At 43.0% G+C, this 23,484-nt stretch overlaps 2 protein-coding genes across 2 annotated transcripts; both read left to right on the top strand.

The window, feature by feature from the left end:
* Positions 1 to 9: 9 nt before the first annotated feature.
* On the top strand, positions 10 to 1,407 carry LOC123137080 (uncharacterized). Its single transcript, XM_044556649.1, has 4 exons — positions 10 to 336; positions 406 to 486; positions 579 to 879; positions 958 to 1,407. Exons 1-4 carry the CDS (start codon positions 43 to 45, stop codon positions 1,185 to 1,187), a joined length of 906 nt encoding a protein of 301 aa, XP_044412584.1. The 5' UTR covers positions 10 to 42; the 3' UTR covers positions 1,188 to 1,407.
* A 271-nt stretch (positions 1,408 to 1,678) lies between these two features.
* LOC123137079 (uncharacterized) lies at positions 1,679 to 7,112 on the top strand. The gene is made up of 7 exons (XM_044556648.1): positions 1,679 to 1,886; positions 3,189 to 4,798; positions 4,983 to 5,284; positions 5,382 to 6,087; positions 6,157 to 6,237; positions 6,330 to 6,630; positions 6,709 to 7,112. The coding sequence occupies exons 1-7, from the start codon at positions 1,838 to 1,840 to the stop codon at positions 6,936 to 6,938; spliced, it is 3,279 nt and encodes a 1,092-aa protein (XP_044412583.1). The 5' UTR covers positions 1,679 to 1,837; the 3' UTR covers positions 6,939 to 7,112.
* The last annotated feature ends 16,372 nt before the right edge of the window (positions 7,113 to 23,484 follow it).

Genomic DNA, 23,484 nt, shown 5'->3' on the forward strand with positions numbered 1-23,484 from the left:
GTAGAAACTTACAAAAAAGCTTATGGTTTCAACATCAAGCCCATGAGGGACCAAGAGCATTGGACAAAGATGGAAGGAGTGGAGGTGTACCCATCTGTGTACACCAAGGTCATGGGTAGACCAAGGAGAAATAGAAAGAAAGATCCAGAAGAGAAGCTTGACAAGGAAGGTGGGAAGAAACTGACTAAACATGGTGTAACTATGCACTGCTTTATCTGTGGAGCAGGAAATCACAACAAGAAAGGTCACAAGAAATGGGAAGAAACCAAAAGAGAGGCACCACTAGCAGAAGATGATGATTTAGAAGAGGAGTTTGATGATCCATCCATAATTTCAGTAAGTTAAAATCTGACATACTCGAGCTACTTTTTGTCATATGTGCAACCTAACCTGTTATATTTGTAGAACATCATGGCACACACAGTTCATCCATCAATGGATCCAACCCAAACACCAGGATCAATGGTTTTTCTCATGCAACAAATGGTAAAGTTCAGAAATCGCGGTGTTAACATTTCTGAATTTTCTTTATACGTCTGAACTGAACCCTTCTCTCAAACATTGTCTACAATATCCAGGAGAGGATGTCATATCAACCAGTCATGGACCATGGACCTCTTCCTGAATCTTCATTTGTTGCACAAGCCAGAGCTAGCATTCCTGCACATAGAGTGACAACTACTATGGCAACTGGAAGAGTGAGAAGGAGGGGTGTTACTGAAGATATACCAGAGGATGTGCCTCAGTCCATCCAGCAAACAAGTGATAATGTAAGAGGTAGGAAGAGGCATGCTACAGGAGGTGGTGGTAGAGGAAATGCTGTAAGAGATGGGAGAGGAAATGCTACAAGAGGTGGGAGAGGAAATGCTACAGGAAGAGGTACAATTTATGTACTCTACAACTTGCTTTGCATTACATTGTTGTCAATTTTCATGTTCTCAATTGTCATGTAAACAGGAAGTAGAAGGACAGGAGGAGTAAGTGCAAGAGGAAGAGGCGCAAGAGGGAATGATGGAAGGGGAGGAGGTGCAAATGCCAATGGAGGAGGGACTGGATTAGGGGTTGGATTATGGAACTTGATGTTTGGAGCTGATGCCGATAGGTCCCGTGTGGCAGCAGAGGAAGAGCCAATCACACAAAACGCACCAGAAGGCAATGAGTGGGATGATGACTTCCTCTACATGTAGATGTGAAAACTGATGCACAAGTTTATGACTGAACTTTATGGAATGCAACTATGTTCACCAATGAACTTGATCTATTTCTTTAGGGCCTCTTTACATGTAATGAACATGTCAGTTTACATGCTTTCTTTTATTTTGTTCTATTTCCATTTTTATCTTTTTACTTATTTTCTTGTTTCTATTTTCTTTTACTTATATAATAGTTTATAGTTGAGGTAATATCACTGGTGGTGACTTAACTTGGCATGGATGTTCAGTTTGGAGCCTTAACTTGAAAAATACACCTAATACGTGCTAAAACTTGGCACTTTGGTTCAAATACGGTGCCAAACACGTTTGTCTACATCTTCATTGTTGACTGGGCTTGACAGCATGGCGTGGGGCCCCTTGTCAGCCACTGGAGAGGCGTGCCCGCTGTCTTTTTTTCTAGAAAACACCCTCGCTTCAACATTTTCTCATAGAAAAAGCCTCTGGCTCGGTGGGACAAAGGCAGACTGCACATTTTTGTCCATATGGCCTCCCGTTTCGTGGCATCTCACAGATGTGTACATGCCGGTTCTTCTGCCTCGAGCGCTCCTCCTCCTCCTCGTTTGATCGTGTGACGGTGCCGCCCCAGTGGATCGTGGCGACGACATTGAGCGTCGCCGACGAGGATGGCGGAGCCCCGTCGACGAGCTACAGGCGATGCAGCCCCTCTTTACGGTGAGAAGCACTACGTCTTTGTCAACCCATCTGTCCCCTGTTCTCGGCTGGGTTTAGGTTGATTTTGTGGCACCGAATAAGTTGCGATTTGTAAGATCTTGGTGTCCTCTGATGTTTGGTAGATCCCTATTAGTTAAAACCCATGTGCACAATTACCCGTAGGGTTTTCAAACTTGGGTTTATATGAGGGATTGCTTGGGTTAGAAAGGATCAATTTTTGGCTAAATTTTGCTGAGGACAAAAATCCAGATGTGAGGGCATACGTACATGACTTTAGATCTGATTGTGTTAGAAAGATGAGGTTAACTGAAAGAGACAATAGGTTTGCTGAAATTTTGGACAGTGTGTTAACTGAATAGTTTGACAGTAGCTTAACTGAATTTTGGAAAGTAGTATATCTGAATATTTTGATAGTAGGTTTGCTGAATTCTAATTCTTAGTATGTGTGCCCTTGCCAGCTTGAGCAGGAACATTGGTATCTATTAAGTAGGGTAATGTGTTTCAACTCAGCGATAAACAAAGGGGTCTGTACCAGTTTGAGCAAGTTGGGAGCTACTTTGTTTCCTTCCCTGTTCACAAAACTGAATAGAAATTCAGGCACAACATCTCTAATATCGGCAAGCAAGTGTCCATCCATGCTGTGCCTTGACCCATTTGTCGCTGCCCAAAGCATCGATCTGAACTTGACAGTCTCACTCCAAGTCTAGGGTATTGTTGTGTTGTCGGATATTCAACAGTGTGTCTGAATAGTTGTCGAGAAAACCAACTGGCTGTGTGCCTTTCAGTTCAGATGGAACTTGATGTTTACATCATGGCTGACAAGAGAAAATATACTAATACTGTAAGGCAAGCGCGCACACACTAAGAAAGAAAGAAAAGAAAAAAAAAGATGTGAGTTAGCTAAAACTGACTTATGCGATGAGCATTATTGTACATTATTTCGACAATAGGTTTGCTGAATTATGTGTATACAACTTAACAAAATTGAATGAATGTAGTACCACAACATCATTGTTTGACAGTATCTGAACAACGTTGTTGAATTTTTTGAACTCGAGTCAAACTGAATTACTTTTGTCTACTGCTGAACATTGTATTTCATGAGGAGTTGATATAAGTTTAGTGAAATATTTGTACTGCTGCTGAACTGGATGTACTTAAGTGTGTGTTGTTAACTGAATTTAATTAATTGATTGCTGTAAAGTGAATTTACTCAATTTATGTAACTGCGTTCAAAGTTCACAGAATGTATTGCTATTAACTGGATTTATCTAACAGCTCATCAACTGAATTTTAATGCAGATGCTTTTGATGGTCTTTTCTCAGTTGGGATTCATCACAGAGGATTTCTTTGTGGAACTGGCAGCAAGAGCACATACATGGATTATGAAGTAGCATGGTTTGACAACTGTGATAGTGATACATGGTCCATTTTATGGATTGATGATTTTCTGCGGCAGCTAGGCCATGACAGAGAAAGTGTGAAGCTTGATGTTTTCTGGTGTCAGCCTGGAAAGACATTGGTCGATGGACTAAGAGAGTTGAAATGTGATGCAGACATCCTTCCAATGATAGCAGCAAGCACAGAGCACAAGAACTTGTTACTGATTGTAGATCACGGAGAGTCACGAGAGAGTGTGCTAAGAGATGACATTTTTGTTAATGGGGTTCCTGAACTTCCAAAGGTAATTACTCCAGGAAAAGAAAGCAAGGGAAAAGAGCAATATAGCTGTCCGGAGGAGAGAAGTGTGCCAAATAAGAGGAGGGCAAGGAGGTTATGTGGGGAAGGTTCATCCTCGAGTTGTATTGATGAAGAAACGGAGGAACAAGATGGATTAAATGCAGCAGATTCGGAGACAGATGAAGATTTCTATGAAAGTGACTTTGACATAAAAGATGGGGATGATGATCTATATGCAAAAAATGTAGATAACGAAGTGGATGATCATAGAGAGAAAGACACGACATGTGACTATGAAGCAAAGTTTGCAGAGGATGCTATAGATGATTCCCACTTAGACTTGTCCACGGAACAGACGGAGAAGTTGAAGTACCACTTCAAGGGATTTAATCCAGAAACTGATTTGAATAACCCTGTTTTTAGACTTGGTCAGGTTTTTGGTAATGTGCAGGAGCTGAGACATGCTATTTCATCTTATAGCATCAGAAACAGAGTTCAAGTGAAGAAGACAAGGAACACATCCACAAAAGTTGTGGCTGTCTATAGTGGTGATTGTCTATGGTATCTCATGGGAAGCAAGGATAACAGAACATCCAGTTTTGTTATAAAAAAGTACTGTGATGAGCACACTTGTACTAAATCCTGGAAGCTCAAGGGGTTGACAGCTCCTTTCCTAACCAGGAAATTTAGAGATGAGTTCAGGGACAACGAGAAGATGCCCTTGAAGAAATTTTCGGAGAAAGTTCAAATAGAGTACAACCTCATACCAACCAGGAGCAAATTGGGAAGAGCCAGAAGAGCATCAGTGAAGGAGATAAGGGGGGAGGATGATGATCAGTATAATCAGTTGTGGGATTATGGTGAGGAGTTAAGGAAAAGCAATCCTGGTAGCAAGTTTTTCTTATGCACAAAGGAGATAGTAGATGAGAAGACAAAAGAGATAAAAGAGCACTTCTCCACATTGTATTGGTCTTTGGATGCATGCAAGAGAGGATGGGTAAATGGGTGCAGGCCAATAATTTTTATTGATGGATGTCACATAAACACTAGATACAAAGGAAATTTACTGATAGCTGTTGGTATTGACCCAAATGACTGTATCTACCCCATAGCATTCGGCCTTGTGGAAGTGGAGTCAACTAGCAGCTGGGAGTGGTTTATGGCAAGCCTAAAGGATGACCTCAACATATGTAACACATCTCCATACACAATTATGAGTGACAAACAAAAGGTATGAGCTCAATAATGAACTTTGTAGTTTCACCATTACTTGGTGTATGTGACTTTGACTTTCTTTATGAAATGTACTTATGATTCTGTAACATGACCTTAACATATGTTGTAAGTGAAATTTACTTGATTTATCATATATCTATATGACATTGTTTTGCAAAATTTGTTATGGCAAATTGTAGGGCCTCATAAAAGCAGTGGCAAAGGTATGGCCTGATGCTGAACACAGATTTTATGTGAGACATATGTATCAGAATTTCCACAAGCTCCACAAAGGTGAACAACTGAAGAACAATTTGTGGGCAATTGCTAGGGCTACAAACAACCCTGCATACAGAAAAGCAATGCAAAAGATGGAACAAGACAGCATTGATGCATACAAATGGGTTGAGAAATGGCCACCAAGAACTTGGATTAAAGCATTTTTTAACCCATTTCCAAAGTGTGACATTCTACTCAATAACATGTCTGAAGTTTTCAATAGGTAACAAGTAATTCTCATTTGTTTTAACATTCTCATAGGTGAAACTTACTTGATTGTCATATATGTATTAACATTTTGGTCTCTTGAAATTTGATAGTTGGATCTTGGAATCTAGAGAACTACCCATTAAGTCTATGTTGGACAGCATCACTGACAAGACCACAAGCAGAATGTACAACAAGAAAAAGGAGGTGTCCAATGATAGAAAATGGGGTAAAAAATTGTGCCCAAAAATACAAAAGAAGCTTGACAAGTTTACTGAATGGGCTGCTTTCTGCATGGTCCAAGGGGCTGGTCAGAAGGTTTTCAAGGTGTTGTCAATGAACCATTCCTATATAGTTGATTTGAACTCCGAGAGTTGTGACTACGGAAGATGGGAGCTGTCTGGGATTCCATGTCATCATGCCATCGCTTGTGCTAGAGAGGAGAGGATAGATCCTGAAAGCCTGGTGCATGAATGCTACTTAGTAGAAACTTACAAAAAAGCTTATGGTTTCAACATCAAGCCCATGAGGGACCAAGAGCATTGGACAAAGATGGAAGGAGTGGAGGTGTACCCACCTGTGTACACCAAGGTCATGGGTAGACCAAGGAGAAATAGAAAGAAAGATCCAGAAGAGAAGCTTGACAAGGAAGGTGGGAAGAAACTGACTAAACATGGTGTAACTATGCACTGCTTTATCTGTGGAGCAGGAAATCACAACAAGAAAGGTCACAAGAAATGGGAAGAAACCAACAGAGAGGCACCACTAGCAGAAGATGATGATTTAGAAGAGGAGTTTGATGATCCATCCATAATTTCAGTAAGTTAAAATCTGACATACTCGAGCTACTTTTTGTCATATGTGCAACCTAACCTGTTATATTTGCAGAACATCGTGGCACACACAGTTCATCCATCAATGGATCCAACCCAAACACCAGGATCAATGGTTTTTCTCATGCAACAAATGGTAAAGTTCAGAAATCGCGGTGTTCACATTTCTGAATTTTCTTTATACGTCTGAACTGAACCCTTCTCTCAAACATTGTCTACAATATCCAGGAGAGGATGTCATATCAACCAGTCATGGACCATGGACCTCTTCCCGAATCTTCATTTGTTGCACAAGCCAGAGCTAGCATTCCTGCACCTAGAGTGACAACTACTATGGCAACTGGAAGAGTGAGAAGGAGGGGTGTTACTGAAGATATACCAGAGGATGTGCCTCAGTCCAGCCAGCAAACAAGTGATAATGTAAGAGGTAGGAAGAGGCAGGCTACAGGAGGTGGTGGTAGAGGAAATGCTGTAGGAGATGGGAGAGGAAATGCTACAAGAGGTGGGAGAGGAAATGCTACAGGAAGAGGTACAATTTATGTACTCTACAACTTGCTTTGCATTAAATTGTTGTTAATTTTCATGTTCTCAATTGTCATGTAAACAGGAAGTAGAAGGACAGGAGGAGTAAGTGCAAGAGGAAGAGGCGCAAGAGGGAATGATGGAAGGGGAGGAGGTGCAAATGCCAATGGAGGAGGGACTGGATTAGGGGTTGGATTATGGAACTTGATGTTTGGAGCTGATGCCGATAGGTCCCGTGTGGCAGCAGAGGAAGAGCCAATCACACAAAATGCACCAGAAGGCAATGAGTGGGATGATGACTTCCTCTACATGTAGATGTGAAAACTGATGCACAAGTTTATGACTGAACTTTATGGAATGCAACTATGTTCACCAATGAACTTGATCTATTTCTTTAGGGCCTCTTTACATGTAATGAACATGTCAGTTTACATGTAATGAACATGTACTGCACTGAAGAATGTTGGCATGCAGCACTTTCAGTATGTTTCATAGCTCCAGTGTTATGTTCATGTACTGTCAAATTCTAGTCTTGAAGTGTTATGTGAATCTGCTATCAAATGTCATTCTTGCTGTTAAAATTCTTTCTTGCCGTAAAATTTCCGTGCAACTGTGTTACTGAAGATAAGTTTCTCATGTTGTCAGAATTTATAAGTTTATGTGTTAGTGAAGAACAGTTTCTGATGCTGTCAAATTCCAGTGATTTATATTGTTCACAAACTGAACATGTTGCAAAAAAAAGAATTCCAAAAAAGGGATTCCTGGGACTTGAACCTAGGACCTGGGTGTGCATGTCTTCTGCTAGTACCCACTGGGACAGTGAGGCCCAACTGATAATTTAGCTGCTGCTACATGCTTAAGACGGTATTCAGTGCGGTCGACCCTGTACAGCCAAGCCAGGGGCTTTTCTGTGAGAAAATGTTGAAGCGAGGGTGTTTTCTAGAAAAAAAGACAGCGGGCACGCCTCTCCAGTGGCTGACAAGGGGCCCCACGCCAAGCTGTCAAGCCCAATCAGCAGCGAAGATGTAGATAAACGTGTTTGGCACCGTATTTGAACCAAAGTGCCAAGTTTTAGCACATATTAGGTGTATTTTTCAAGTTGAGGCACCAAACTGAACATCCATGCCAAGTTAAGACACCACCAGTGATATTACCTCTTTATAGTTTTACAAAAAGTGAAACCCATAGCTAAAATAGAGTTACAATTATAACTACTGCCATGAAAGGTTTTATCCCTGAACAAAATAGTTTAGTATTTTATAAAACCCAAAATGCATTTATTTAATTGTTTTACCTACTGTTTTAATCATTTTAGGGTATTAAAACATTTTATAAAAGTGGGGTTTCTTCACCACAATTAACTTTGCATTATTTGGCACAACTCGAACATTTTAGTTTTAAAGTTTGAAAACTTTTACCGTTTGATTTGATTTTGAATTTGAATTTGAATCAGTTTCGAACTAACACAAGATTAGCAACAGTAACCGTGGTGACGTGGCATCATTAATAGAGGTTTACTGTAGCTTAATTATCCGGGCGTCACAATTCTCCTCCACTACAAGAAATCTTGTCCCGAGATTTAAGCGGTGGAGTAAGGGGGGAAAGGTGCTGGTAGCGAAAAACCTAACTAGTCTTCTCGGTCTTGGCTGCCCTTTCGAAGAGGTTGATCCCTTTCATTGATGTCTTCATTTCTCTGCTTCAACTCACCATGATCAAGTCGTCATCCTTTCTTCGGGATCTCCGTCGTCCTACGAACGCGACCAAGGGGAAAAACTTCGGAAGAATGCATCTCCACAAAGCTGGGCATCTGACGGTGAACTCAATGGGAGATACACAAGGTACCCCACGAGTTGTATTTTAGTGAATTCGTTGAGTGCAATATACGATGGTACCAAAGTTTCAAACGGGTAGGCAATCATTGGATGACTAGACAGAAGCTGGAATGGGGGTTTGAACAACGATATTAACATGGTGTTTGATTCCAGGATGATCAATGGTATAGCATTTAGCTCGTGAATCACATAAGAAGCCAGGTGCAAAGGATACATTAGAATCTGGGTTGTAAAGGAGAGTCAGGTTTCGATCCTGTGGAACTGCGGGTTATGGGCCCACCATGTTGGTTAAAAGTAGGAAGAGCGATGACGTCTTGCACGATCATGTAAGTAAGGCATGTCAGAGGATAGCCCGTCAGTTATGTCGGCAACAACATCGGTACCAAGGGCGAGGGACGAAGAGAACCATTCTCCTGCTTGTTGAACGAGGTGGACCATTAGGCAAAGTTCTCGTCCATTGATGGTTACCAGAATGTCATCAACAATAGTAACAGGGTCTTACCGACACGATTGTACACCTAGATGTTTACATGAGCAGAAGAATATTACTGCTTAGATCATATAGATCACCAGAAAGGTTAGACAAACCAATGGAAAGAAAAAGGTGATCATCAGGTTAAATGGAACAATGGAAAGAAAAATGTGTTTAAACACATAATTCAGGGGTATATCCTTTCCAAGGACAAGTAGAGCATGATATCCATGATAGGATATAACGTAGAAAACCTTTTAGGTTAGGGGAGAGGAACTTTATGACATCACCGAAACAACGGTGTTTGAAAAATTGATAAAGCAAATTTAGCATGGTGCTTCAAATGTTCTTATCAATGATCAGAGTACCACAGACATGCTTCGAGATAGCATTGACATGGTCATCGTGTAAGGGGCAGATTTTGGATACACAAAGGATCCATCAAGAACAACTTATAGATAAGTTTTACAATTTCATCATGGAAGAATGGATAACCTTGCTAACAAGAAAACTATAACAATAGGTCCTCCGGCCAGGTGTACTAGGCATGACATCACCTTACCGGGTCATATAACGACCAATGTTATAACTGTTGGAAATATGTCCCAACCATCATATCTGACCGAGATTTAGATCTGATTGGTGTCAAATTACCTCAGACTCAGGATGCCTGAGAAGAAAAGGTGCAACGCAATTGACAAGATGACATTATAAGGTTCTCGGGCAATGAACTATGGAAGCGAGTTTCGAAACAAGAGTTCATCATTAAACCAAGGAGAGGATGACGAGGTGGCTAGTGGACTCAACGATAATTCATCGAGACTTCCAAAAGGATGGATTTCCACAATTGCGTGAACACAGAGATATCATTTGTCAAATCAAATGACTTAATGATTTATGCTGGAGGAAAACACACACAATTAAACATTGGTTGAAAGGTGCACCCGAAATATGGGCTGGGTTGCACGACCAACGTCGGAATGGCGATTGAGCAACCAACACACCAAATTGGAATTATTGTCCAATAACTCTTAAGCAATAGGGTTGCTAGATATATTAAATTCACACAACAGAGTTCACTCAACACGGGGACCAAGAAAAGAATGGTGATGGCGAGAAGCATCACTACATCAAGAATTTCTTAGGAGGTAGTGTCATCCTTGCAACATCCTTGATATAAGGGACAATAATACTTCAAGGCAGAATATAAGACAAACTGAATAGCAAGTTGCATCCTTAACAAGAACAAGTTTGTGATGAAAGGAAGGTGAAGATGTTGTCGATGGTAACTCAAATTACCAAGGGACGAGGATGGCAATTACAATCACGAATTCAATTGATGCCCAGGAAGGATTCAAAATGTTGATGATGATCCCGACAGATTTGTCGAGAGGTTTCAAGAAGATGTAACCGATCGGCGATGACAACAAGTCAAAGCGATGCCGAAGCGAAAGGTTATTGGAACCACAGATACATCATAAACTCGGAATCAAGCTTGTTGTTCAAGGCAAAATGATATGATGAGGAAAGTCGACGTAAGCTTAGCTCATCGTCAAAAAATGTGCTCCGGGAAGGACCAAATAGCACAGTTAAAATTTAGCATGACAATGATATAGTCAATCAGGCTAGGAATGACTTCAAGGATTATTAAACTCATAAGCAACGAAAATTACTTATCGGAGCGCGGAATCGGTTCACTTATGGATGTTCTCGGTTGACGACAACCCAGAACCTGTGGAGTCACTATGACAGAGAAGGTACTACTTCATCCGAAATTCATAAGATGTAGTGTAATGGGTTGATATCCTCGAGCTACCTGGGGGTAATACTCGAAGGTAGATCAAAATAGAGGTTGGGAAGACATAATGATCTGCAGAAGGCAAGTACTTTAACTTGTCCAAGAAATGGATCAAAGAAGAACAATCATGGTCGGAACCACGGTTGCAAAGGATCAATTCATAGATACCAGATGATATTTATCAAGGAAATAGTTATTATTGCAAGAAGCTTCTATGATAGGATCTACATCGTGTCCATGGGTATGAACACAAAGTTCAAGGTTGACTCCCACTTCTCTAATGCATAACCTTTCACTCACTTCTCGCCTTCGACGAAGTTGTAGTGTTGAAATTTTATCTGACTTAACATTAGTAGAGTATGACCCATAGTAGTTTCCGGGTTCACAAGGTTAGAGGAGGCATAGGTTCAACCCATCAGGGCCTCTTAGGAACCTATACCACAAACTTCAAGAGTAAATAACGCAATCTCGAAAACAGAGCATGTTCAACAAGGCAGAGGATACAATTTACCAAAGGCATTATGTATCCGAGAAAAGACTCACAAAGTTATTGAATATGAAGGACGTTATCATATGAAATCCAATAAAGGATCTGGTGGCCACAAAGGTTCTGGTGTGAGTATCGGCACACAAACGGAGGAAGAAAGAATGCAAGGAGATCAGTTTATAGAAATAACTGACTACTTCAAAGCTCAAATGCAAAGGTATTATGATTTACAAATCAAGGGATCATAAGCAAAACGCTCGGATTAAGGATGGGTAAGTTGAGTAGACTTAGGAGTACGATCAACGGCAATTTGATTGGTCAAGAACTAGCTCCTGTTAAAAATGACGTCTGAGTCGGAAGGGTGAATTCCAGGATTCATTGAGGATTGCGAGCAACCGCAATATATTGAATCAACGGTCTCAAAATGATAATGATAAAGGTTGCCAATAAGATTACCAGACTTATGGGATTAATCATCATGCTAGCAAGCAAGAATTTCAAGAGCATTAGGATGTCAAGGATTTTTAGAAGAACAAATGGTATTTCAAAAACTTTTGTGAAATACATGAATCAACTGGGGATGAGCGGATACTCGATAGGTGCAAGATATTATTCGTAGAGGTATTCATGTGGCAAGAAACTGCAAGGCAGTAGGCACAAAGTATTCTCGGAACAATAAAGAGAATTTTGGGGTATCTTGTAATAACGAGAACAACGGGGAATGATTGTAAGAATGGCAAGTGTGCATGGTTATCCATAGGGGTTTTATCATTGGAAGGGAATTGCAATAGCGATGGCACAAAGTCTAGAGAGAACGTCGGAGGGGATCTTCCGAATCTTCTGGTGCAGTAGGCGATCATCTAGACTGAAGGGACTCTCCGGGAGAAGTATTATCGAGAACCTAGACTCAGAGTTAGTAAAGTCGTTTAACCCGAATAGAAGAGATGTCAGAGTCCCAGAGTATAGGTCGAGGAATAAAAGATCCTACTACCACCCAATGATGACGTTGGCCCGTATGACGCACAACCATGTTAGTAAAAGTTTTGCAATGACTAGACTCAACTTCGGCCAAGGAGTTGGAAGGGGATTCCTATAGGCAGTCGGCTCTGATACCAACTTGTGACGCCCCCGATTCAATCGTACACTAATCATACACGCAGACGTGTACGATCAAGATCAGGGACTCACGGGAAGCTATCACATCACAACTCTACAAATAAAATAAGTCATACAAGCATCATAATACAAGCCAGGGACCTCGAGGGCTCGAATACAAGTGCTTGATCACACAAGAGTCAGCGGAAGCAACAATATCTGAGTACAGACATAAGTTAGACAAGTTGCCATAAGATGGCTAGCACAAAAGCATCTACGATCGAAAAGGCAAGGCCTCCTACCTGGGAGCCTCCTAACTACTCCTGGTCGTCAATGGTCTTCACGTAGTAGTAGGCACCTCCAGTGTAATAGGAGTCGCCATCGATGGTGGCGTCTGGCTCCTGGGCTCCGGCATCTGGTTGCGGCATCCGAGAAGAAGAGGAAAACAGGGGAAAAGAGGGAGCAAAGCAACCGTGAGTACTCATCCAAAGTACTCGCAAGCAAGGAGCTACACTACATATGCATGGGTATATGTGTAAGGAGGCCATATTAGTGGACTGAACTGCAGAATGCCAGAATAAAAGGGGGATAGCTAGTCCTATCTAAGACTACACTTCTGGCACCCTCCATCTTGCAGCATGTAGAAGAGAGTAGATTGAAGTCCTCCAAGTAGCAACGCATAGCATAATCCTACCCGGCGATCCTCCCGTCATCGCCCTGTGGAAAAGCGATCACCGGGTTGTCTGTGGAACTTATCTGGGTGTGTTTCATTAAGTATCTGGTTCTAGTTGTCATAAGGTCAAGGTACAACTCTGGGTCGTCCTTTTACCGAGGGACACGACTATTCGAATAGATAAACTTCCCTGCAGGGGTGCACCACATAACCCAACACGCTTGATCTCATTTGGCCGGACACACTTTCCTGGGTCATGCCCGGCCTCAGAAGATCAACACGTCGTAGCCCCACCTAGGCACAACAGAGAGATCAGCACGCCGGTCTAAATCCTACGTGCGCAGGGGTCTGGGTCCATCGCCCATTGCACACCTGCAAGTTGCGAGGGCGGCCGAAAGCAGACCTAGCCTCCCTAATACAAGAGCAGGCGTTCCAGTCCAATCTGGCACGCACCGCTCCGTCGCTAACGTCAAGAAGGCTTCGGCTGATACCACGACGTCGAGTGCCCATAACTGTTCCCGCGTAGTTGGTTAGTGCGTATAGGCCAGTGGCGAGACTTAGATCAAATACTAAGATCTTGTTAAGCATGTTATTATGAAGTAACCGCGAATGCCGACCAGGGTCAGGCCCACCTCTCGCCTAGGTGGTCTCAACTTGCCCCGTCGCTCCGCCACATAGTAACAGTAGGGGGCCGTCGGGAACCCAGGCCCACCTCTACCGGGATGGAGCCACCTGTCCTTTCAGCCCACCACATCGGAATCACTAGCGGGTACTCAATGAGCCAACCCGACTTTAGTCACCATCTGTATAGTATGTATATATGTATAATATATACTCGTGATCACCTCCCAAGTGACCACGGCCCGATAGTATAGCAAGGCAGACTGACAAGAATATAGGGCCAATGATGATAAACTAGCATCCTATACTAAGCATTTAGGATTGCGGGTAAGGTATCAACGACTGTAGCAACAATGACAGGCTATGCAACAAAATAGGAGTAAGCGGAATAGTAACATGCTATACTACTCCAATGCAAGCAGTAGAGGGAAGAATAGGCGATATCTGGTGATCAGGGGGGGGCTTGCCTGGTTGCTCTGCCAAGGAGGAGTCGTCAATTTCGTAGTCGAACTGGGCAACAGCAGCCTCGGTCTCATAGTCTACCGGAGAGAAGAGGGGGAAGAAATAGTAAGTATAATGCAAACATACAGATGACGATGCATGACATGACAATGAGCGGTGTTAGGTGTGCCCTAACGCGGTAGTAGGTGATACCGGCAAAAGGGGGAAACATCCGGGAAAGTATCCCCGGTGTTTCGCATTTTCGGACAGGTGAACTGGAGGGGGAAAGTTGCAGGTTCATTATGCTAGGGACGTGTGGCAGACGAACGGGCTGCGTATCTGGATTCGTCTCGTCGTTCTGAGCAACTTTCATGTACAAAGTTTTTCCATCCGCGCTATGGTTTATTTTATATTAATTTTAAAGATTTAATCATTTTTAGAGTTTATTTAATTATTTAATTCTAAAATTATCAAGAATAGTGTATGCTGACGTCAGCATGACGTCAGCAGTCAATAGGGCGTTGACTGGGTCAAACTGACATGTGGGTCCCGCATGTCATTGACTGATTAATTAACTAATAGTTAATTAGATTAACTAGTGATTAGATTAATCTAATTAAGTTAATTAATTTTATTATTGTTATTATTATTTTAAAATTCTTATATATATATATATAAACATTTTGGGTGTGGGCCCCGTTCGTCATAGGCCCTAGGGACTTAACTAGGCGGGCGTGCGTTAACGGGCGTAGCCGGCGACAGGCGCCGGCCCGCCCCCGTCAGGGCGCTGCGGGGCAAGGCACCCACGGGGGCAGCAGCGAGGCGTGCGCAGCCACCGGCGAGTGGCGGTGGGGCGCTGTAGAGTAGCAGGTGATACCGGCAAAAGGGGGAAACATCCGGGAAAGTATCCCCGTGGAGGACGACGCCGCAGGAGGGAAACGAGGCCGGGGCGGCACGACAGCAGTCGAACGGGGGTCCTCACCGTGAGCTGTAAGGCAACGGCAGCGGGGTTCGAGGTGGGGCATGGGGACGACGTGCGTAGGGGGAGGCAGCCCGGTGGGGTAGACGACGAGGTGGCTCCGGCGAGGCCCGATGTGGTCCGGTGGGGAGGAGCACGGGGACTGCGAGCGACGAGCGGCGCCGGTGATGGAGCGCAGGGGACAACGGGGCAACGCTGGGTCGACGACGAGTTGGTGCCGACGACATCGAGCGGCGGGGCGGTCGATGAGGTGAGGCGATGGGGCGGCTCAGTTGGGGTCCGGCGAGCGTCGACGGCGTCCGGTGAGGAGGGGATGAGGACGAGCGACGGAGATGGAGACGGGAAGGCGGCACCAACGACTGCGGGGGGTGGTGTGGCGGCTCCAGCGGGGGTTTTGGACGGCGGCGGTGTCGAGCGCCCCCGATCTCGATCTGGATCGGGAGGGAGGCGGATTGGGGGACGTGTGGGGCAGGGAGTGGGAGGACTGGATCAGCTAGGTTAGGTCATCGGGAGTCAGGGGTTAAGCAGTGGGGTGAGGGGGCCCGGCCTGGGCCGGTTTGGGCTGGCCTGGCTAGCAGCTGGGCCGACTGGCCCAGTGGGGGGGGGGTTCTTTGCTTTCTTTTCTTTTGTTCTATTTCCATTTTTATCTTTTTACTTATTTTCTTGTTTCTATTTTCTTTTACTTATATAATAGTTTATAGTTTTACAAAAAGTGAAACCCATAGCTAAAATAGAGTTACAATTATAACTACTGCCACGAAAGGTTTTATCCCTGAACAAAATAATTTAGTATTTTATAAAACCCAAAATGCATTTATTTAATTGTTTTACCTACTGTTTTAATCATTTTTAGGGTATTAAAACATTTTATAAAGTGGGGTTTCTTCACCACAATTAACTTTGCATTATTTGGCACAACTCGAACACTTTATTTTAATGTTTGAAAACTTTTACCGTTTGATTTGATTTTGAATTTGAATTTGAATCAGTTTCGAACTAACGCGAGATTAGCAACAGTAACCGTGGTGACGTGGCATCATTAACAGATGTTTACTCTAGCTTAATTATCCGGGCGTCACAATGCTTTAACATGTGAATTGCTTGTTACTTGTACGTGAGAAGTTTTATGAGATGAACTACTGTTATGACATATAATCATGTTAGAAAAGGTGATTGAAATTATCATTGATCAAACTTGTGCACCTGCTAGCATTCACTCTTCATAAATTCTTTCTTTTATCATTAACCTACTCAAGGACGAGTAGGAATTAAGCCTGGGGATGCTGATACGTCTCCAACGTATCTATAATTTATGAAGCATTCATGCTATTTTATTATCTGTTTTCAATGATACGTCTCCGATGAAATAGACAACTTGGAGCTCGAGATCGCGCTCCAGATGTACTGCGAGCGTGTCGACCACTTGGATGAATGCCTGCACGAGTTCAGGCAGAGCCAAGAGCTACCGTAGGCAAGGGCTATTGGTCATGATCTCATGGATGCGTTTTATTTTGTCGAGCCGTTTCGACGTGGATAGCTATGTATTCACAACAATCATAGTATTGCTCTGTTTATTGCTCTATTTGAATGTGTGTACTCTGTTTTCCGTTCTTATATGTTCTGTTTTAATGTGTGCATATATGCTTTCCATTCTGTATATGTGGATGATAACAGCTAGATTCAAATTAGTATACAAAAACAGTTAGAAAATGGAATTCATAATATATAATATATATATATATATATATTAATTGTTCATTAGTTCATCACAGAATATATATAATATCATCACATATATGTGATGATACTTAACTACTAGGTACAATGCATAAAATTGAAAATGAACAATACTAAAACTAATAATCCCTCCTGGGGGCAGTATTCCGGCAGCCCCTCGCCGGCAGCTCCCTGGTGCGCGGCGTCTTCCCAGCGCGGAGGCAGTACTCCACCTCCTCCGCCTTGCAGTGCTTGAGGTACTGATTTGCCTCTTGCAGGCGGATGAGCGCGAATGATCTTGCCATTTCATTGGGCGCCCACCGGAGCTCCTCGTCGATGGCTCGCTGGAGCTTACCGGCCCACCTCCATGCAGCGATGAGGCGCCTAGCACCTTTGACCTTCCTCGTGAAGTACCCATCTTCGTGCACCTCCTATGCACGACGACGTGCCCGCCCCCAAATCTCCACCGCCTCCTTTTTCCAGGCGGCATCACGGGCTTCACAGGCCGCCTTGTACCTGGCTTCCTCCTCCGCCATCTCCTTCTTGAAAGCCACTTGCCTGGCTTTCTCAGCTGGCGGAAACAACTTCCAAAGACAAAGATTGTATTGGCCCCAAAATCAATCCAAAGTTGGGGTTTCGGCGCAACCTCGTCCGACGGCGCGTAGAGGTCCTCGTCGCTGCTCTTCGAGTGAGCGTCCTCGGGGGGCGGCGACTCCTCATCGGCGCGTGGGCATACCGGCAGCCCCATGGCAGAGATTTGAGAGAGAGGGAGAGAGAGGGAGGGAGGGAGGGAGAGAGAGGGCGAGCGAGGGAAGGATGTAGATGATAATGCAGGCAGGACGACGTGAGCAAGGTAGTATTTATTGGCGGCCGGAATCTAGATCGACGGGAACAGTACACACACCGGTCACCGGAATTTACGAGTACTGTAGATTGAATTACACATGATTCCCGCAGCAAAATCTGTGTGTGAACATAATAGTAGATAGTTTCCAATAAAGAACCGCGTCTGATTAATAACCGCCGCCACTAACCTTCCAAACCTCGAGGCGCGAAAAAGAGTGATAATCGTATGGAGGGCGGTTGCCTTGCCAGATTTTACATTTTATTTTTTGAACATCAGATATTTACATTGTCTGATGAGTTTTTAACTCGCACACAAGTACACAAATATGATTTTTCAAACCGTTATGGTTAGCTGTTGCATGTAAATGTAGTTCAAATTTGAATTACGGTCATTAAATGGCTAGAAAATCACTTAAATGTCTTTAAAAGGTCAAATGACCCCTGAAATTTTCCAATTTTTCACATGACAGCTGTATTAGTACATGTTAAACATAGAAAAAAATTTGAAGGTCCTAAGAGAAGCTATCTCCCGTTCGTCATCAAACATGCATTGTTCCCTCTCGGAACCACGAGCCTTCTAGTGAGTTGCTCCAGTTTGTGAGGGGTGTGTGTCCAAACTTTCGTCAAACAGGCCAATTGTTTTTACCACATCATCTTGGTGGCATGACATTACATCAAGCAAGGATTCATATTTTTCTGATCATTTTTATTATTTTTGGAATTAAAATGCCATGGAACTCCATGCATGTGTCCATGCCGTGAGACCAATATGTTGGAAAGTTCCTTCTAATTTACTGCACATGGAATTAACTCGCATGCAAGTACACAAATATGATTTTTCAAACCATTATGGTTTGCCATTGCATGTAGATGTATTTCAAATTTGAATTACGGTCATTAAGTGACTAGAAAATCACTTAAATGTCTTTAAAGGGTCAAATAACCCCTGAAATTTTCCTAATTTTCACATGACAATCCTATTACTGCAAGTTACACGTAGAAAAATTTTGAAGGCCGTAAGAGGAAGCTATCTCCCATTCCACATCAAAAATGCATTGTTCCCTCTCGGAACCACGAGCCTTCTAGTGAGTTGCTCCGGTTTGTGAGGGGTGTGTGTCCAAACTTTCATGAAACAGGCAAATTTTTACCACATCATCTTGGTGGCATGACATTACATCAAGCAAGGTTTCATGTTTTTCTGATCATTTTTTAATTTTTTAGAATGAAAATGCCATGGCACTCCAATCATCTGTACATGCCGTGAGACCAATATGTTTGAAAGTTACTTCTAATTTACTGCACATGGAATTAACTTGCGCACAAGTGCACAAATATGATTTTTCAAACCGTTATGGTTAGTCATTGCATGTACACGTAGTTCAAATTTGAATTATGGACAATTAATGGCTAGAAAATTACTTCAATGTCTTTAAAGGGTCAAATGACCCCTGAAATTTTCCAAATTTTCACATGATAGTTGTATTAGTGCATGTAGAAAAAAATTGAAGGCCGTATGAGGAAGTTGTCTCCCGTTCGTCATTAAAACATGCATTGTTCCCACTCGGAACCATGAGCCTTCTAGTGAGTTGCTCTGGTTTGTGAGGGGTGTGTGTCCAAACTTTCGTCAAACATGCCAATTTTTTACCACATCATCTTGGTGGCATGACATTGCATCAAGCAAGGTTTCATGTTTTTCTGATCATTTTTAATTTTTTTTGAATTAAAATGCCATGGCACTCCATGCATGTGTCCATGCCGTGAGACCAATATGTTTGAAAGTTCCTGCTAATTTACTGCACATGGAATTAACTCGCACACAAGTACACAAATATGATCTTACAAACAATTATGGTTAGCCGTTGCATGTACATGTAGTTCAAATTTGTATTATAGTCATTAAATGGCCAGAAAATCACTTAAATGTCTTCAAAAAGGTCAAATGACCCCTGAATTTTTCCAAATTTTCACATGGCAGTTGTATTACTGCATGTTAGACGTAGAAAAAAATTGAAGGCAGTAAGAGGAAGTTATCTCCCGTTTGTCATCAAACATGCATTGTTCCCTCTCGGAACCATGAGCCTTCTAGTGAGTTGCTCCGGTTTGTGAGGGGTGTGTGTCCAAACTTTCATCAAACAACCCAATTTTTTTACCACATCATCTTGGTGGCATGACATTACATAAAGCAAGGTTTTATGATTTTCTGATCATTTAAAAAAATGGAATTAAAATGCCATGGCACACCATGCATGTGTCCATGCCGTGACACCAATATGTTTGAAATTTCCTGCTAATTTACTGCACATGGAATTAACTTGAATGCAAGTACACGTATATGATTTTTCAAACCATTATGGTTTGCCATTGCATGTAGATGTAGTTCAAATTTGAAATACGATCATTAAAGGACTAGAAAATCACTTAAATGTCTTTAAAGGGTCAAATGACCCCTGAAATTTTCTAAATTTTCACATGACAGTTGTATTAGTGCACATTACACGTAGCAAAGTTTTGAAGGCCGTAAGAGGAAGCTTTCTCCCATTCATCATCGAACATGTATTGTTCCTTCTCGGAACCACGAGCCTTCTAGTGAGTTGCTCTGGTTTGTGAGGGGTGTGTGTCCAAACTTTCGTCAAACAGGCCAATTTTTTACCACATCATCTTGGTGGCATGACATTACATCAAGCAAGGTTTCATGTTTTTCTGATCATTTTTTAATTATTTGGAATTAAAATGCCATGGCACTCCATGCATGTGTCCATGCCGTGAGACCAGTATGTTCGAAAGTTCCTTCTAATTTACTGCACATGGAATTAACTCGCGCACAAGTGCACAAATATGATTTTTCAAACCATTATGGTTAGCCGTTGCATGTACATGTAGTTCAAATTTGAATTACAGTCATTAAATGGCTAGAAAATCACTTAACTGTCTTTAAAGGGTCAAATGACCCCTGAAATTTTCCAAATTTTCACATGACAGTTGTATTAGTGCATGTTACACGTAGAAAAAATTTGAAGGCCGTAAGAGGAAGCTATCTCCCATTCGTCATCAAACATGCATTGTTCCCTCTCGGAACCACGAGCCTTCTAGTGAGTTGCTCCGGTTTGTGAGGGGTGTGTGTCCAAACTTTCGTCAAGCAGGCCAATTTTTTTACCACATCATCTTGGTGGCATGACATTACATCAAGCAAGGTTTCATGTTTTCTGATCATTTTTAAAATTTTGGAATTAAAATGCCATGGCACTCCATGCATGTGTCCATGACGTGAGACTAATATGTTTGAAATTTCTTCGAATTTACTGCACATGGAATTAACTCGCACACAAGTACACAAATATGATTTTTCAAACTGTTATGGTTAGCGGTTGCATGTACATGTAGTTCAAATTTGAATTACGGACATTAAATGGCTCGAAAATGACTAAATGTCTTTAAAAGGTCAAATGACCCCTGAAATTTTCCAAATTTTCACATGACAATTGTATTAGTGCACATTAAATGTAGAAAAAATTTGAAGGCCGTAAGGGGAAGCTATCTCATGTTCGTCATCAAACATGCATTGTTCCCTCTCGGAACCACGAGCCTTCTAGTGAGTTGCTTCGGTATGTGAGGGGTGTCTGTCCAAACTTTCGTTAAATATGCCAAAAAATTACCACATCATCTTGGTCGCATGACATTACATCAAACAAGGTTTCATGTGTTTCTGATCTTTTTTAAATTTTTTGGAATTTAAATGCCATGGCACTCCATTCTTAATTGTGTCATAGCCGTTAGACCAATATGTTTGAAAATTCCTTCCAATTTACTGCACATGGAATTAAATCGCACACAAGTAAAACAAATATGACTTTTCAAACCGTTATGGTTAGCTGTTGCATGTACATATAGTTCAAATTTGAGTTACGGTCATTAAATGGCTAGAAAATCACTTAAATGTCTTAAAAGGTCAAATGACCCTTGAAATTTTCTGAATTTGACATGACAGTTGTATTAGTACAACAAATTTTCTCGGACATTTAAAACACGATCCGTTGCCACTTTACTCCAAATTCGTCTTTCACAGCTAATAAAAAATAACTACAACATCACACACAGTTGTTTTGTAGGAACCATTTGCGATGAAGTTTTTTAGGTCTATTTAAGTCTTCCTCCTTAAGCTTCGCCGGCTCGTCTGCTCCAGTGTTGGCAACCCCCAAATCCATGAATCCTGATCCCCATTCCCGCACCGCCTCCTTGCAAATATGATGCCGTGGAAATGCTTCGTGAAGGCCCGTACGATGGTCGCGTCCTCCCCGAGCGCCGCTGCCTGCGCCAAGAGCACGACCGCCTACGCTGAGAGTGCTGCCGCATCCACATTGAGCGCGGCCACTTTCGCTGAGAGGGCGTCTCTGGTAGTCGACAGGGTAGCTGCAACAACCGAGACAGCTGTAGCTGCTGCTGTGATGGTGGCTGCAAACACTGAGAGCGCTCGAGCTGCAGTCCGTGCCGCCGATGTTGCCTTGGCCCGGGTCGAGGCCCTCCACGCCAAGATATTCCAGGCCACCTCAGAATCCAGCATGCAACCCACGTCCGAAAAGGCGACGGTGGCCATGGAGCACCTGCTTCCTCGTGAAATCGCCGAGCGGGAGCTGGAGATGCAGGAGGCGGCGGAGATCGAGGAGCGCCGGGAGGAGGAATTGTGCGTGGGCCAGGTCGAGGTAGAGAAGAGTCTGTCTGTCGAGGAATCGGCGGTGGAGTACCAACGCGAGCTCTGGCGTAGCCACTACTACGAGTACTACAACCTTGAGGGCGGCGCCGAGGACGTGGACGTGGTCAACTTCAGCAGGGGGTACGCAGAGTCCACCAATGGCGGCATGTCGCTAGGACAAGTCATCGATGTCTCATCTCACACCGGTGATGCATAGGCCGGTGCAGCGGCAGATTTGTTAAAATTATGCGTACTTAGGCTTTGTTTTTAATGCTGGTCTTTTGTTAGAGCAATGTTTAGATCAACTGGATCTGTTTAATTACTAAAATTGCTCGATTCAGTAAGTGAGGTATGTGTGTTGTACGCTCTTTTGTGTGCTCAAATTAGCAAGCGATGTTAAATTATGCAATGACGTACCCAGGGAAATTTCCACCAAAACTTGAATTATCAAACTCATCCCATGCGCGTAAAGCAGAAGAATCATTTGCGATGCACACTATCGTTCAAAGTGAATGGTGTTCGGTGGCACGACGCACAAAGTTTCCCTCCACATTTCGAAATTTTTGGCCTACCGCCGAAATATCTACCACCCCCTTCCCCACCCCCTTTTCTCCACGACCACAAGTCACTCCCCTGTTTCCTCCTTCCTTCCTAATCTATAGCCGCTTCCTCGCTTGCTTCCTCGCTTGCTTCCTCGCTCTCGCCGTCTCGCATCCTACCGCCGGGGTCGCCATGGTCTTCTTCAAAGACCTCTCCAGCGGTTCCTCCTCCGACGACGACTCCTTCACCACCCGGTATGCCTCTCTTCTCTCCCTCGGGCTATGACTTGGAATGAAGGATTTTTACCCAGCGGTCGATTTGAGTCATTTCTTCCTCTTGTAGTTCCCTAGGACCATCAGTTACAATGAATGGAGCAAGGTGGCTGAAGATCTGTCTGCTCATTGTCACCATCAATCTCCATGCGTGAAGCTAGTTGCATTTGAATCTGTGGACAGTGGGAGGAAGTTTCTGTCATGTGTAGAGAAGGTTAGACCCTCTTTCATTGTTACAAATCATTTGCTAGATGTGATTAAGACACTGTCATGGTCCCAACCCATTATTACCACACCTTCAACCAAACGTATCCTAAGACAGTGTCACAGTTTGTACCTAGTATCTAAAAATGTTGCCATCTCATCAGCGGTGCCATTAGAAAAATGTTTGGCACCGCTTCA

Source organism: Triticum aestivum, chromosome 6B (genome assembly GCF_018294505.1).
Source record: "Triticum aestivum cultivar Chinese Spring chromosome 6B, IWGSC CS RefSeq v2.1, whole genome shotgun sequence".
Taxonomy (NCBI): domain Eukaryota; kingdom Viridiplantae; phylum Streptophyta; class Magnoliopsida; order Poales; family Poaceae; genus Triticum; species Triticum aestivum.